This window comes from Watersipora subatra, chromosome 3 (genome assembly GCF_963576615.1).
Source record: "Watersipora subatra chromosome 3, tzWatSuba1.1, whole genome shotgun sequence".
In the NCBI taxonomy this organism is placed as follows: domain Eukaryota; kingdom Metazoa; phylum Bryozoa; class Gymnolaemata; order Cheilostomatida; family Watersiporidae; genus Watersipora; species Watersipora subatra.
Window position 1 is genome coordinate 8,846,196 of NC_088710.1, and position 15,129 is coordinate 8,861,324.

At 37.0% G+C, this 15,129-nt stretch overlaps 2 protein-coding genes across 2 annotated transcripts; one reads left to right on the forward strand and one right to left on the reverse strand.

Moving 5' to 3' along the window:
• Positions 1–8,123: 8,123 nt before the first annotated feature.
• Positions 8,124–10,485, reverse strand: LOC137389490 (heat shock protein 70 A1-like). Its single transcript, XM_068075505.1, has 2 exons — positions 10,338–10,485; positions 8,124–10,182 (listed from the first exon to the last, which is right to left on the reverse strand). The coding sequence occupies exons 1-2, from the start codon at positions 10,429–10,431 to the stop codon at positions 8,372–8,374; spliced, it is 1,905 nt and encodes a 634-aa protein (XP_067931606.1). The 5' UTR covers positions 10,432–10,485; the 3' UTR covers positions 8,124–8,371.
• A 1,304-nt stretch (positions 10,486–11,789) lies between these two features.
• Positions 11,790–14,277, forward strand: LOC137392307 (heat shock protein 70 B2-like). The gene is made up of 2 exons (XM_068078978.1): positions 11,790–11,934; positions 12,138–14,277. Exons 1-2 carry the CDS (start codon positions 11,841–11,843, stop codon positions 13,946–13,948), a joined length of 1,905 nt encoding a protein of 634 aa, XP_067935079.1. The 5' UTR covers positions 11,790–11,840; the 3' UTR covers positions 13,949–14,277.
• Positions 14,278–15,129: the final 852 nt, after the last annotated feature.

Sequence of the window (15,129 nt, forward strand, 5' to 3'; positions counted from 1 at the left end):
CACAGTGACATTCTATTAAAAGCATCACAAAGTAGCGAGTAAAGTATTTCTTACAGTCGACGAAGTTGACTAATTTAACTTAGCTTAACTAAGTTAATTTCAAATTACAATGAGTTGTCTGAAATTTTCTACATATACTGACAAACAGATGCTAAGAAAGGAATATTAATATAAAGGAAATTGAGGAAATAACATATAATTAACTAAAGTTTCCAATGGAAACGCAACATTTCCAATTCAGATAGAAGACAACCTCTGTTAAGAAACCATAACCTGCTATTCCCAAGCATGCAGACATAGTCCTAGAGATGCTCAGACATATGAAGTAAGAGTTAATGACTCTTGTGTCATTTTCATCATGCACAACACCCGTGAATCTCAAAAATATATTCATTATTGAAAACAAAAAATATTCTGGCAAAAGAAATATAAGTGATTGATATAGTTGTGATGTCGGGAGACATACTTGTACTCAGTATAGAAAGGCATAGAAGCCCATCATGATTGATGCTCTTTCTTACTCCATAACTGCCAGGTACACCTTTTCCTTTTCCCAACATCTGAGCCAGTTTGAGCATTAAAGTCAGCATTCAGGGCTAACCAGCTATTGGCTGTCACTCTAATGGTAGTGTTTTCGAGACCTCTGCATAACTTCTCATTGACCCCTCAGGGTCTGTCATAATGCCAGCTAGTGAAGGCTGAGCAAGACTTCCTTTATAGGAAGAACCACATTGCGATGAACCTGTTACTGACAGGTGTCGGTTCCTCGTCCAAGGTTGTCAACTTTATCTTTTTTTGAGTTGATACATTTCTGCTCCAACAAGGAACTAACTAGTTTCTTGCAAGCTGTTACAACCCTGCAGCATAGAAGTCTATAATTGTCTATATTAAATGGCATATGTAGCACACTGAATGCAACAAATATTCTATTTTCCTGTACAAACAAAATAAAATTCAGCTCAATAGAGCATGAACGTATGAAGCAGAGATTGTCAGAAACTGGTCTATGATAAAATGCAGTAGATGTATGGCTGTTAGACCAACCGACCTATTTTAGATCAGTGTTAACGTGCATAAACGAAATTGTTGTACTTGTAGATGCTGACCTGGTAGTGCGGGCAGCAGTTATGAATATCAGCTTTCACAAGGGAACATAATATCCATCTACTGGCAGTTTGAGTAGTGACTGCATGATGACACAATCTGTATGGCACAATCTAACATGAAAGCTCTATGTATGATACCAGCTAACATGATAACTCTATGCATGTTACTAGCTAACAAGACAACTCTATGTATGCTCCTAGCTAACATGACAACTCTATGTATGATACTAGCTAACATGAAAGCTCTATATATGCTACTTGCTAACATGACAACTCTATGTATGATAATAGCTAACATGATAACTGTATGTATGATACAGCTAACATGACAACTCTATGTATGCTAATAGCTAACATGAGAACTCTATATTAGCTACTAGCTAACATGACAACTCTATGTATGGTATTAGCTAACATGATAACTCTATGTATGATATTAGCTAACAAGACAACTCTATGTATGCTACTAGCTAACATGACAACTCTATGTATGATACTAGCTAACATGACAACTCTATGTATGCTAATAGCTAACATGACAACTCTATGTATGCTAATAGCTAACATGACAACTCTATGTATGATAATAGCTAACATGATAACTCTATGTATGTTCTGTATACATAGAGTATGCGTACATAGAGTGGTCAATCTGATCACCGGGGTGTAATATTAGTTAACCTAACAACTCCAAATGCAGACGTTGACACTGAATTCTTCTTGACCTCTGCTAAACAATATCTTGAAAATTAGTCTGATGTATATTTTCAGGCAGGCTTCAAAGTTCAAACATGTATTTTCACTGCTAGTTAACATTCTGAATTTTATCCCTGTTGTCACACTAATTGACACACAGTGATCATGTGATGATGTCATGTGTTCACCAATCACAGAAGATTATGCTTATGCGTTCAATATGACAAATCTTAACAAATATGGCAACCATATTCTCTGTGACGACTTCCCTTCACAAATGGAAGTTGAAATTTATTATCATTCACTTGTATAACATACATACATACGTACGTACATACGTACGTACATACATACGTACATATGTACATACGTACGTACATACGTACGTACATACATACGCACGTACATACGCACGTACATACGCACGTGCATACGTACGTACATACGTACATGCATACGTATGTACATACATACATACGTACATACATACATACATACATACTAGAGCATAAGGGCACAAAACTCGCACTAGGAAAATCACTCTATGGTAGGGGGGCTACCATCAAACCCTTACTCAAAGATATATTTATTTGAAGAACTCCTAATAAATCAGTAGATAAAGCAAGCTTATTATAAAAATTAGCTGCCAAAAGGCGTCTCCATGAAATAAGTGATTGTAAGCTAGTTGAACAATAAAAATATTGTTAGTGTAAGAGTGCATGTAATTAAAGATACTATTGGTTATTGTAGAAATGTTTACACAGACTAACAGACAGAAAATGACTAAGCGGGATTCATAAAAAAACAGCATACAAAGTGATTGGTTATTGATGGTTATTGGCGCGCAGAAAGAACACATAATACTCTTGGAGGCTAATCCATAACCATTCTCTGACAAGCCTCTATATTCATCAGCCATGTGTAAACATTCTATGGAGAACATGATCATTCCAGAAACATTGCATCTTTTCGAACAGACGCCGATCGCAATATTGTAGATTAAAAGGATTACTCTATCTTGAAGAAGCAAATAGGCCCATTCTTGCAGTAAAGGGGGACAACGAGCGTGTCACCCGAGATATGAAGATCAAATATGTGGAAACCTCTGTTAATATTAGAAGCGACCATCTCTGTGATCAGCTCACCTATAAAAAAAAGATTATTACAGCACTCACTGTAGCTATTCTCTAATGGCAGATGCTTGCTCGATATCAAACCTTGACCTCTGATAAAACCTATGAATGCCATAGCGCTATAGCTTCATTGAAGGCTAGCCGTACAGATGCTCTAATTTGTATCTATGAACATTCGTACTGGCATATTGTTCTCATAGTTAAAATGGCTGAACAAACAGTTAACCTGCCATTGTTAACATACTAACATACATATAACTATTAACATACTAACATACATATAACTAATAACATACTAACATACATATAACTAATAACATACTAACAAACATATAACTAATAACATACTAATATCCATATAACTAATAACATACTAACATCCATATAACTAATAACATACTAACATACATATAACTAATAACTAATAACATACTAATATATATATAACTAAAAACTAATAACATACTAATATACATATAACTAAAAACTAATAACATACTAACATACATATAACAAATAACATGCTAACATACATATAACTAATAACATACTAACATACATATAACTAATAAGATACTAACATACATATAACTAATAACTAATAACATACTAATATACATATAACTAAAAACTAATAACATACTAACATACATATAACAAATAACATGCTAACATACTAACATACATATAACTAATAACATTCTAACATACTAACATGCATATAACTAATAACATACTAACATACATATAACTAACAACATACTAACATACATATAACTAATAACATACTAACATACATTAACATTATTAAAGCAAAATCTCAAAAGCAAAAAATTATTGAAGCAAAAAACTGAAAAGAAATTAAAGCTGATTAAAGCTGAAAGTGTTTGGAAGAGAATGTTCAGGACAGTTGAGCATCAGACTACAAGATATTTTTATCAAGTCGTTCAGAGTTAGATACAGAGAACGATGAACTGAAAACACAAAGTTGAGCAAAAAGAAAATAATTGTGTATAAAATGCATGTTTCGCAATTTTCCACCGTAATCGCTAATCACACAGCAATATACCAACTAACATTATCCTCACTGTCATTTTCGACAAGTTACAAAAGGATGTGCAATTAAATGCGCGATCCTTGAATGTAGTTCAGTAAAATTTAATTAAAACGATTTGTGTGCAACTCAATTGTGTTAGACACATCTAACTTTGAATCTTTTTTGACTCTGCAAACTTCCAAATACGTTCAATATAAAGCGGACTGATTACAAAGAGAGCTGGGAATTTGCGAAATTAAGAGTTCTATTGTGTGCCACTTGATAGATTCATGCATTGTCTAAAAACTTCAATTACTTTTGTTATCAGCACTGAGTTTAGATCTTGACTTAACAACTTAGCGAACTTAACAGCCAACTTAACAACAACTGACCTGTTGCTTCGCTAAGTACTTTGATAGTATTGCAGTCTTCACTGGCCACAAGCAAGTACTTATTGCCATAGAATGTCACTCCTTCCGCATTCGCGACCTTTGCTGTCCACAAAACATGTCCTTTCACAACATCGATCCTATGAACCTCGCCTGACTTGTGCACAGAGATGGCCACGGTTGAGTCTGACATTGAAGCACGTGCATATATGAGTGTTAAAAAGGAATTCACATGGAATGTTATTAACCTTCTGCCCGGTTAACGTGAAGACAGTTAACAACTTTCTAGTTCTATCAGGTACCACTAGCCAATCGTTAACTATGGCCATCTTGGTCAACGACGTGCTGTCGATCAGCTCCCAGCTTGTGATAACTTGACCAGACATTATTGTAGACGAAGATTAAAGCCTTTGTGCCAATGATAAGCGCATAGATTCGCTCCTTATGTACAATAATGCAATCACAGTTAGTAATCGTGCTAGGAAAGATGTTAGTGGCTTTGCCAGCCTTATCGATGACAACTATTGGCTCATTATACAGACCGGCATATATCTTTGAACCGAAGACAACGGCTGAACGACAGTGGGAGCTTGTAGCCACAGATTTTAGTATACTAAGGGAAGTTGGTTGAACTATAGGGGTAACTTCACTTTTTTCAGAGTGAGCTTCAGAAACAATAGATATATCCTTTTCTGTCAGCGCAAGCTCTATGGTTCGACTTCTCGCTGCAAGCAAACGTAATACTGAAAAAACATGACTTACAAATAGCCTTTACCAGAATGCAATGGCAATTGAACAGCAATAATTGTCTTCACAATAGCTAAAATAATGACTATGGCAGTGTAAACAGACCTTTAGTTTTAGAGATCCTCCAAAGATTTAGCTAATATCTAAATGCAAATATTTATTTGTGAAAAATTACAGAAGATCTTAAAGACGATCAAGTTTGAGCTTGAAGACGATCTATCAAGTTTGCATGATAATGAAACACAATCATGAGATAACTAGTACTTGTATCGATAATAGCGGCTCGCGATAGTAAGAAAAAATGACTTCAGCATCCGAAATAATACACAAAATGTGGATTTACACTATCATTTACTGATGAAACCGTAATATAGACCGTGTTATGTTAAGAATGTAAAATAATTCCGTTTTTTGTTTTTGAGAATGTGAGCCCAACTTATTTTAAGACTTGTCATTCCTTGTAAGTCTGATTTAAACCCACCTTTCTTCTTCAATTCTCTCACATTCTTCATATGCTGTTCTTGAATAGCCTTTGCTAATGCCTCTTGCATCATAGACATAATTTGATCATGCTTCACCACGATATCAACCTAACGATGAGATATCAGAGGCTATATATATAACCTATATATATATGCGCTTATATAGTTGTGAAAAAGAGTCTGCTGTTAAATAAGGAGACACGGTCTGAACACAAATAGAGCATTTGTTTATATATGTGAGTACTCCACACAGGAAGCCATGCAGAAATGCTTCATAAACTCATAAATAGTGCTTGAGACGTGAAACAAATTAAACAAGGCAAGCGTATTCCACACGCAATATCAGCCTTGACTAATGGACTTGCATAAGTCATATGTTATCGCAAAGAAGTTACAAAGAATCTTTGGCGCAACAAAAAATGAACAGCTCTGTGCAGCTCATTGAGATGAGCTGCACGGTGTTGTTCTTTTTTCATTAAAAAGATAATTATTTTTATAATCTGGTATTGAGATATTGTTGAGCACAGTTTTACATACTGCATCATGTAATTCATCAAGTACTGTATTAAATACTGCATCATATACTTTATCAAGTACTGTATTAAATACTGCATTATATACTTTATCAAGTACTGAAATAAATACTGCATCATATACTTTATCAAGTACTGTAATAAATACTGCATCATGTACTTTATCAAGTTCTGTAATAAATACTGCATCAGGTACTTCATCACGTACTGTATTAAATACTGTATCATATACTTTATCAAGTTCTGTAATAAATACTGCATCCTGTATTTCATCAAGTACTGTATCAAATACTGCATCATGTACTTCATCAAGTACTGTATTAAATACTGCATCATGTACTTTATCAAGTACTGTATTAACTACTGCATCGTGTACTTTATCAAGTACTTTACTAAAACTGATAAAGACGAATTAGAATGCGTTGAAAAATGATACTTTAGGGTTAATCTACCCTGATATGAACAGCTATGATCAGCGTATAAATACCCTGAATGCAGAGGAGCTAAATGTGTTTTCAGATATTTGCTGTCTAAAATACTAAAATCGTATCTCCAATCTGACTGACCATCCATTACACTCCTACTTCCCCAAAAACCACTACACCTTCTACCAGACACCAACACCTTCCCAATTTACATTATAGAACAGTGTTATGCAAAAAGAGCTCTTTCTTTGAATACACATAATTTACTTTACTATATTTTTGTTTTTGTTGTCTCGTGGTCCAAGTTGCTTAAAACGAAATTGACTGGTGTAAAGTTAACCTCTATCTGCTGTCTGCCAAATATTTCTAGCACTTTAGAGGCATACAATTATTTTTATCTTAAAGAATAGAGAAAGCATAATATTTTATGCTTTATTATTTATCTTGAGGTGTTGACTGATGTTCTAAAAAAGAATCAAGAAGATTGACCAACCAGAAGCTGAGATATAGCCAGCCAAACACAGGTCTACCAAAAAACATAAGTGTTTTGGTAGTCATGTAGGCCAAGTATGCGCTGAGTGATTGTTTTTATGGGTGTCTTTGAAAGCCTCTCAGTTGTATATTACCCTGTGATAAGACAAATGTCGTTTTTTAAAAATATAGTTCAACGGTACCGTTACTATTTTCAACAGAGTTACTCTTAGCTAGCAGGGTTGTAGCAGCTTGCAAGGAACTAGTTATGTCCTTTTTGGAGCAGAAATGCATCAACTCAAAAGAGAGAAAGCAACAACCTTGGATGAGGAACTGACACCTGTCAGTAACAGGTTCATGGCAATGTGGCTTTCTCTATAAAGGAAGTCTTGCTGCCTTAACTAGCTGTCCTTATGACAACCCTGAGGAGGTCAACGAGGGGTAGTATCATACACTGATCTGAAAAACACTCCAAATAGAGTGCCAGCCAATAGCAGGTTAAAGCTGACTGCTGACTTTAGTGTTCAAACTGGCTCAGATGTTAGGAAAAGGTAAGGGTGTACTTGGCAGGATTAAGAAAGAGCATCAACCATGAGTGGTTTCTATGCCTTTTTATATTGAGTACCACCATGTCTCTCAACACAAATCGCATATTTTTCACTACATAAATCGCATGTTTTTCCCTTGCCAGCAATTTGTTGTTTTCAATAATGAATATATTTTTAGGATGCAAGGTGGTTGCGCATGATTAAAATGACACAATAGTCATCAACTGTTATTTCATACGTCTGAACATCTTCAAGTCTATGTCTGCATGTTTGGGAATAGCAGGCTATAGTTTCTTAATAGGGGTTGTCTTCTATCTGAATCGAAATGCTGCACTTCCATTGGAAACATTAGCCGAGTATATGTTATTTTCACAACTTCCTTTATATTAATATTACCTCTTTGGCATGTGTTTGTTAGTATGTAGAATGTTACAGACAACTCATTTTAATTTGAAATTAATTTAGTTCAGCTAAGTTAAATTAGTCAACTTCGTCGACAGTGGGAAATACTCTACTCGCTACTTTGTGATACTGTCAAAATAATGTTGCTGTGTGTGTGACAACCTGTTAGAAAAGTTTATTTACAAAATAATTTGCTTTACAAAAAATACATCCATATCTCAGGATATCATTAATTCTATTTGAAGCAAAAAAGGAACTTTATTATTGCTATCTTCCATAAAATATTAATTAAATACTATCAGCAGTTACAATAGGAGAGTTAATGAAATACAAATTATAAAAAATAACATATTAACAAAGCGTGAAATATTTGTAATGCTATATAGTTAATATAATGGTTTAATTAGTCGACCTCTTCGACAGTGGGGCCTTGGGTAGATGTCCCGTAATTTCCGGTAGACTGGCTATTGTCAGCAGAAGACTGGTGAAGTTTAGCCATAATAGGAGAGCAAGTGTTCTGTAGTTCCTTAAGCTGGTGTTGGTATTCATCTTCCTCCGCTAATTGGTTGATATCCATCCAGTCTATCACTTTTTGACATACATCCTTGACCTTGGTCGAGTCTTCTGATGGCAGTTTAGACTGATTTTCTTCCGCTGCTTGCTTGTATTGGTAAACAGAGCTCTCAAGCTGGTTTCTTGCAGCGACACGTTTTTTCTGTTTTTCATCTTCCTCTTTGTATTTCTCAGCATCTGCTAGCATCTTGTCAATGTCCGCCTGACTGAGCCGTCCTCTGTCGTTGGTGATGGTGATTTCCTTCGATTTACCAGAGCTTTTGTCTACTGCTGACACATTGAGGAGGCCGTTCGCATCAAGATTGAAGGTCACCTCTATCTGCGGCACTCCCCTCGGTGCTGGAGGTATTCCTGTCAAGTCAAATGTGCCCAGTTTGTTGTTATTGGCTGTCATTGCTCTTTCTCCTTCAAACACTTGAATGGTGACAGCTGGTTGATTGTCAGCGTAAGTTGTGAAGATCTTGGTTTGTTTGGTTGGGATCCTTGTGTTTCTGTCTATGAGGTTGGTCATTACTCCTCCGGCTGTCTCTATTCCCAGAGACAAAGCAGCAACATCTACCAGAAGGACATCTTTGATCACATCATGTTGATCTCCTGACAAAATGGCTGCCTGAACAGCAGCTCCATACGCTACCGCTTCATCAGGGTTTATCGACCGGTTGAGGGGTTTTCCTCCCATGAAGTCTTGCAGTAACTTTTGTATTTTGGGAATTCTGGTTGAGCCTCCGACGAGAACGATTTCATGAATATCTCCTTTGGACATCTTTGCGTCTCGCAAGGCCTGTTCTACGGGTTCGAGAGTTCCACGAAACAGATCACCGCAAAGCTCTTCAAATCGGGCTCGAGTAATGCTTGTGTAGAAATCGATGCCCTCAAACAGTGAGTCAATCTCGACATTTGCTTGCGCACTGCTCGATAAAGTTCTTTTAGCTCTCTCACAAGCTGTTCTCAGTCTTCTCAAAGCTCTCGCATTTTTTCTTAAATCTTTTTTGTGTTTTCTTTCAAACTCTTTGGCAAAGTGCTCTACCAGGCGGTTGTCGAAATCTTCTCCTCCGAGATGAGTGTTTCCAGCAGTGGATCTCACCTCAAACATCGATCCTTCAGCAATCGTTAAAATCGACACATCAAATGTTCCACCTCCCAAATCAAAGATGAGAACATTCTTGTCGGCTTGAAGATTCTTGTCGAGTCCGTAAGCTAAAGCAGCTGCTGTCGGCTCATTGATGATTCTCTTGACATTGAGACCAGCGATTACACCTGCATCTTTGGTTGACTGCCTTTGAGAGTCATTGAAGTAAGCCGGCACAGTAACAACTGCCTCAGTTACCTTCTCTCCTAGGTATGCTTCTGCAGTCTCTTTCATGCTTGTCAGCACCATCGCACTAACTTCCTCAGGGCTTAGAACCTTCTTCTCTCCTTGGTATTCCACCTCTATTTTGGGCTTGCCACCATCATTGACGACTTTGAAAGGCCAGTGTTTCACGTCATTTTGTATTGACTCGTCTCCGAATTTTCGTCCGATAAGCCTTTTAGCGTCGAACACTGTGTTTGTCGGGTTCATTGCAACTTGGTTTTTAGCTGCGTCTCCGATGAGTCTCTCAGAGTCTGTGAAGGCGACATAGCTAGGAGTTGTCCGATTTCCTGTCAATGTAAAGTAGAAAATTGAACAGCTATATTTCACATGCGATGCATAAAAGCATTTATTATAAAGTGGTAACTAGCAACTTTTTAAAGCATTCCACTAAAAATATTTATAAAAAAGAAATATTTTAACAAGTTGTTTTAAAGAGATGTACCTTGGCTGTTCGCTATGATCTCAACTTTTCCATGCTGAAAGACTCCAACACATGAATATGTAGTCCCGAGGTCTATTCCGATAGCCTTTCCCATGATGAATGATGCGAATCTTTTGCTTGTTGCTTCTCAGTCTAAGTGTTGCCTATAGCAAAGTTTTTGTAGTTATGATCCACATCAACAGTGCACTGGTATTTATATCTTAGAACACTAGTCTTCTGGAGTATTCTAGCCTGTACTAGTAGCTGGAGGAATGTTCTAGATCTGCTTGTTATTGTTGTTGAGCTTCACTGAACACCTATAATCAATTGCTAGCCTCTGGTTGAATTATCCAATGAAACATAAGCTAGGCGGAGCCAAAAGACTTGGTTGGAATTACCAAGAACATTCCAGACAAATGATGCAATCCAATAGCTGGTACAGATGGACTGATAATTAATTTTAGCAATCAACAAGGTTTTTGTCTGACTTTCAGCAGAGCAAAGACTGAAAACAAGCACTAAACTGACAAGCACTAAGACTTAAATAAGCATTAGCCACTAGATTCAATCGAAATCATTCCAGAATGTTTTAAATCAGCACATTCTTATCAACAAATTGATTACTGCTGTTATAGTATGTGAAAAATATATTTCAAACGAACAAAAACAAACGAAAGTTTTTCAGAGCGTAGAGGAACATTTTATGAAGCGTACAAAGCGAAAGAGGATTTTAGAACCGCCAAAAAAGCTCTATAAAAATTATCTGTTACGCCATCCAGCAATATTAATAGCAGTGAATGTTGGAGTAAATGATACACATTTGATAGAAAACTTTGCCAAGCAAAGTCTCTCTTCAGCCTTTAGCTAGTTTTGCAAGAAGTGTTCATTTTCATAATAGAATTCTTGGTTGGTCGCAAGTGCAGCATGGACTGATGAAACGACAAATTGGTGAGTACATCTAATAAAACAAATGAGGGTTTATTTAAAACCAAAGAAGAACATTTCATGAAGCGTAGAAACCAAAAGAAGGTTTTAAAACCACCGAGAACACTCCATAAAAATCATCTGCTTCACCGTCAAGCTCTAACTAAGGCTATTAGTTGGCTTTCATTACTCTCGGGCAGCATCAAACTCAAAACTAAATGCTTTTTAGAGCATCAGGAAAACTTCAAAGGTGAGCATTTTCTTATCTCGGTAGTTGAATATTTGTCATTAGGCAATTCCTATCAGCTAAAGAATAGTAAAGAATACTCTGGGATTTTCCAGACATGTAGTTGACTCCGCCCACTACGCGTTTGGCACGTCACTGAGCCATACAGCGACCAATCATTGGCTATTCAAACCAATAATAAACAAGGTAACGCACGCTTCTAGTAATTTCCTTCGCTCCCTAGTAATTGCTGGAATGCCAACTAGGCAGTATATATAGTGGCAGTCGTATACAATAGGCATAGCAAGACATTAGTTCCATAACGAACAGTTTCAACAGAGAAGCAATACACAGCAAAAACTCGTTAGCACATCATGGGAAAGACTATTGGCATCGACCTTGGTACTACTTACTCCTGTGTAGGAGTCTTCCAACATGGAAAAGTTGAGATCATAGCTAACAGTCAGGGTAAGTATTTTCAGCATACTTTTGCTGTAGTAATCAATAGTCACTGCAGATACAGATGTTACTGATGACTTTTAACCTAGTTAAGTTTCAGTTTGTTTTATGTGACTTTAAGCTGTCTGTTAGCTATTAATTTTGCAGCTAACTGTGCACCTTTTGGTTTGGTCTCCAGTGCATGTAGACTGAATTGCTTTGTTTATTGACAGGAAATCAGACAACTCCTAGCTATGTCGCCTTCACAGACTCTGAGAGACTCATCGGAGATGCCGCCAAAAACCAAGTTGCGATGAACCCGACAAACACAGTTTTCGACGCTAAAAGGCTTATCGGACGAAAATTCGGAGACGAGTCAATACAAAATGATGTGAAACACTGGCCTTTCAAAGTCGTCAATGATGGTGGCAAGCCCAAAGTAGAAGTGGAATACCAAGGAGAGAAGAAGGTGCTAAGCCCTGAGGAAGTTAGTGCGATGGTGCTGACAAGCATGAAAGAGACTGCAGAAGCATACCTAGGAGAGAAGGTAACTGAGGCAGTTGTTACTGTGCCAGCTTATTTCAACGACTCTCAGAGGCAGTCAACCAAAGATGCAGGTGTAATCGCTGGTCTCAATGTCAAAAGAATCATCAATGAGCCGACAGCAGCTGCTTTAGCTTACGGACTCGACAAGAATCTTCAAGCCGACAAAAATGTTCTCATCTTTGATTTGGGAGGTGGAACATTTGATGTGTCGATTTTAACAATTGCTGAAGGATCGATGTTCGAGGTGAGATCCACTGCCGGAAACACTCATCTCGGAGGAGAAGATTTCGACAACCGCCTGGTAGAGCACTTTGCCAAAGAGTTTGAGAGAAAACACAAAAAGAATTTGAGAAAAAATGCGAGAGCTTTGAGAAGACTGAGAACAGCTTGTGAGAGAGCTAAAAGAACTTTGTCAAGCAGTGCGCAAGCAAATGTCGAGATTGACTCACTGTTTGAGGGCATCGATTTCTACACAAGCATTACTCGAGCCCGATTTGAAGAGCTTTGCGGTGATCTGTTCCGTGGAACTCTTGAACCTGTAGAACAGGCCTTGCGAGACGCAAAGATGTCCAAAGGAGATATTCATGAAATTGTTCTTGTCGGAGGCTCAACCAGAATTCCTAAAATACAAAAGTTACTGCAAGACTTCATGGGAGGAAAACCCCTCAACCGATCGATAAACCCTGATGAAGCGGTAGCGTATGGAGCCGCTGTTCAAGCAGCCATTTTGTCAGGAGATCAACATGATGTGATTAAAGATGTCCTTCTGGTAGATGTTGCAGCTTTGTCTCTGGGAATAGAGACAGCTGGAGGTGTAATGACCAACCTCATAGACAGAAACACGAGGATCCCAACCAAACAAACCAAGATCTTCACAACTTACGCTGACAATCAACCAGCTGTCACCATTCAAGTGTTTGAAGGAGAAAGAACTATGACAGCCAATAACAACAAGCTTGGCACGTTTGACTTGACAGGAATACCTCCAGCACCGAGGGGAGTGCCGCAAATAGAGGTGACCTTCAACCTTGATGCCAACGGTCTCCTCAATGTGTCAGCAGTAGACAAAAGCTCTGGTAAATCGAAGGAAATCACCATCACCAACGACAGAGGACGGCTCAGTCAGGCGGACATTGACAAGATGCTAGCAGATGCTGAAAAATACAAAGAGGAAGATGAAAAACAGAGAAAGCGTGTTTCTGCGAGAAACCAGCTCGAGAGCTCTGTTTACCAATACAAGCAAGCAGCGGAAGAAAATCAGTCTAAACTGTCATCAGAAAACTTGACCAAGGTCAAGGATGTATGTCAAAAAGTGATAGACTGGATGGACAACAATCAATTAGCGGAGGAAGATGAATACCAACACCAGCTTAAGGAACTGCAAAACACTTGCTCTCCTATTATGGCTAAACTTCATCAGTCTTCTGGGGACGATAGCCAGTCTACCGGAAATTACGGGACATCTACTCAAGGCCCCACTGTCGAAGAGGTCGACTAATTAAACCATTACATTAATTATACAGCACTACAAGTTTTTTATGCCTTATTAATGTTATTTTTTATAATTAGTTTTTATTATTTTCCTATTGTAACTGATGATAGTATTTATTTAATATTTGGTGGAAGATATCAATAAGAAATTTCCTTTTTTGCTTCAAATAGAATTAATGATATCTTGAAATATGGATGTATTTTTTTGTGAAGCAAATTACTTTGCAAATAAACTTTTTTAACAGGTTGTTACAAAAACAGTAACATTATTTTGAAAGCATCAGCAAGTAGCAAGAAGAGTAATCCCCGAATGTCGAAGAGGTTGACTAATTTAACTTTTACATAAATTTCAAGCATAAAAACTACTTGCATACATTATCAATATAATATGATTAGCAAGTATTCTGTAAAAAAAATATATTGTTTGTTCAACTCAGGCGTATGACATCTGTTTTTTTTGTATTTTGTTCAAATTGTAACTTTAATTCAATGCAGTACTATGTATTAACAATAAGTCAATTGTAAAAAGCACATTTTCAAGATGTCGTTATAAAACTAACTGTTCAACTGACCAACTGAATCTAAAAATGACAATTGTAAAAATCTCAAGAATAGCTAATTTCAAATTAAAATGAGTTATCTGTAGCTTTCCACATACTGACAAACAGATGCCAAGGAAGGAATACCGGTATTAATATAAAGGAAATTGAGAAAATAACATATAATTGGCTAAAGTTTCCAATGGAAACAGCAGCATTTCTAATTCAGATAGAAGACAACCCCTATTAAGAAACTATAGCCTGCTAATCCCAAACATGCAGACATAGACTTAAAGATGCTCAGACATATGAAGTAAGAGTTAATGACTATTGTGTCATTTTAAACATGACTTCCACCATGCCATGCGCAACCACCTTGCATCTTAAAGATATATTCGTTATAAAAAAACAAAAAACCTCTGGAAAAAGAAAAGCATGTGATTTATGTAGTTGTGATTGGGATAGATCGTTATACTTAGTATAAAAAGGCATAAAAGCCCCTCATGGTTAATGCTCTTTCTTACTCCATAACTGCCAAGCACACCTTTTTCCAACATCTGAGCCAGTTTGAGCAGTAAAGTCAGCAATCAGCATTAACCTGCTATTGGCTGTCACTCTATTGGGAGTGATTTTTAGACCTCTGCATAAC

Coding starts and splice junctions, on each gene's coding strand:
- LOC137389490 (XM_068075505.1), bottom strand. CDS start 10,431: ATGGGAAAGGCTATCGGAATAGACCTCGGGACTACATATTCATGTGTT. Junction 10,183..10,337: donor GATCATAGCGAACAGCCAAG/GTACATCTCTTT, acceptor TTACATTGACAG/GAAATCGGACAACTCCTAGC.
- LOC137392307 (XM_068078978.1), top strand. CDS start 11,841: ATGGGAAAGACTATTGGCATCGACCTTGGTACTACTTACTCCTGTGTA. Junction 11,935..12,137: donor GATCATAGCTAACAGTCAGG/GTAAGTATTTTC, acceptor GTTTATTGACAG/GAAATCAGACAACTCCTAGC.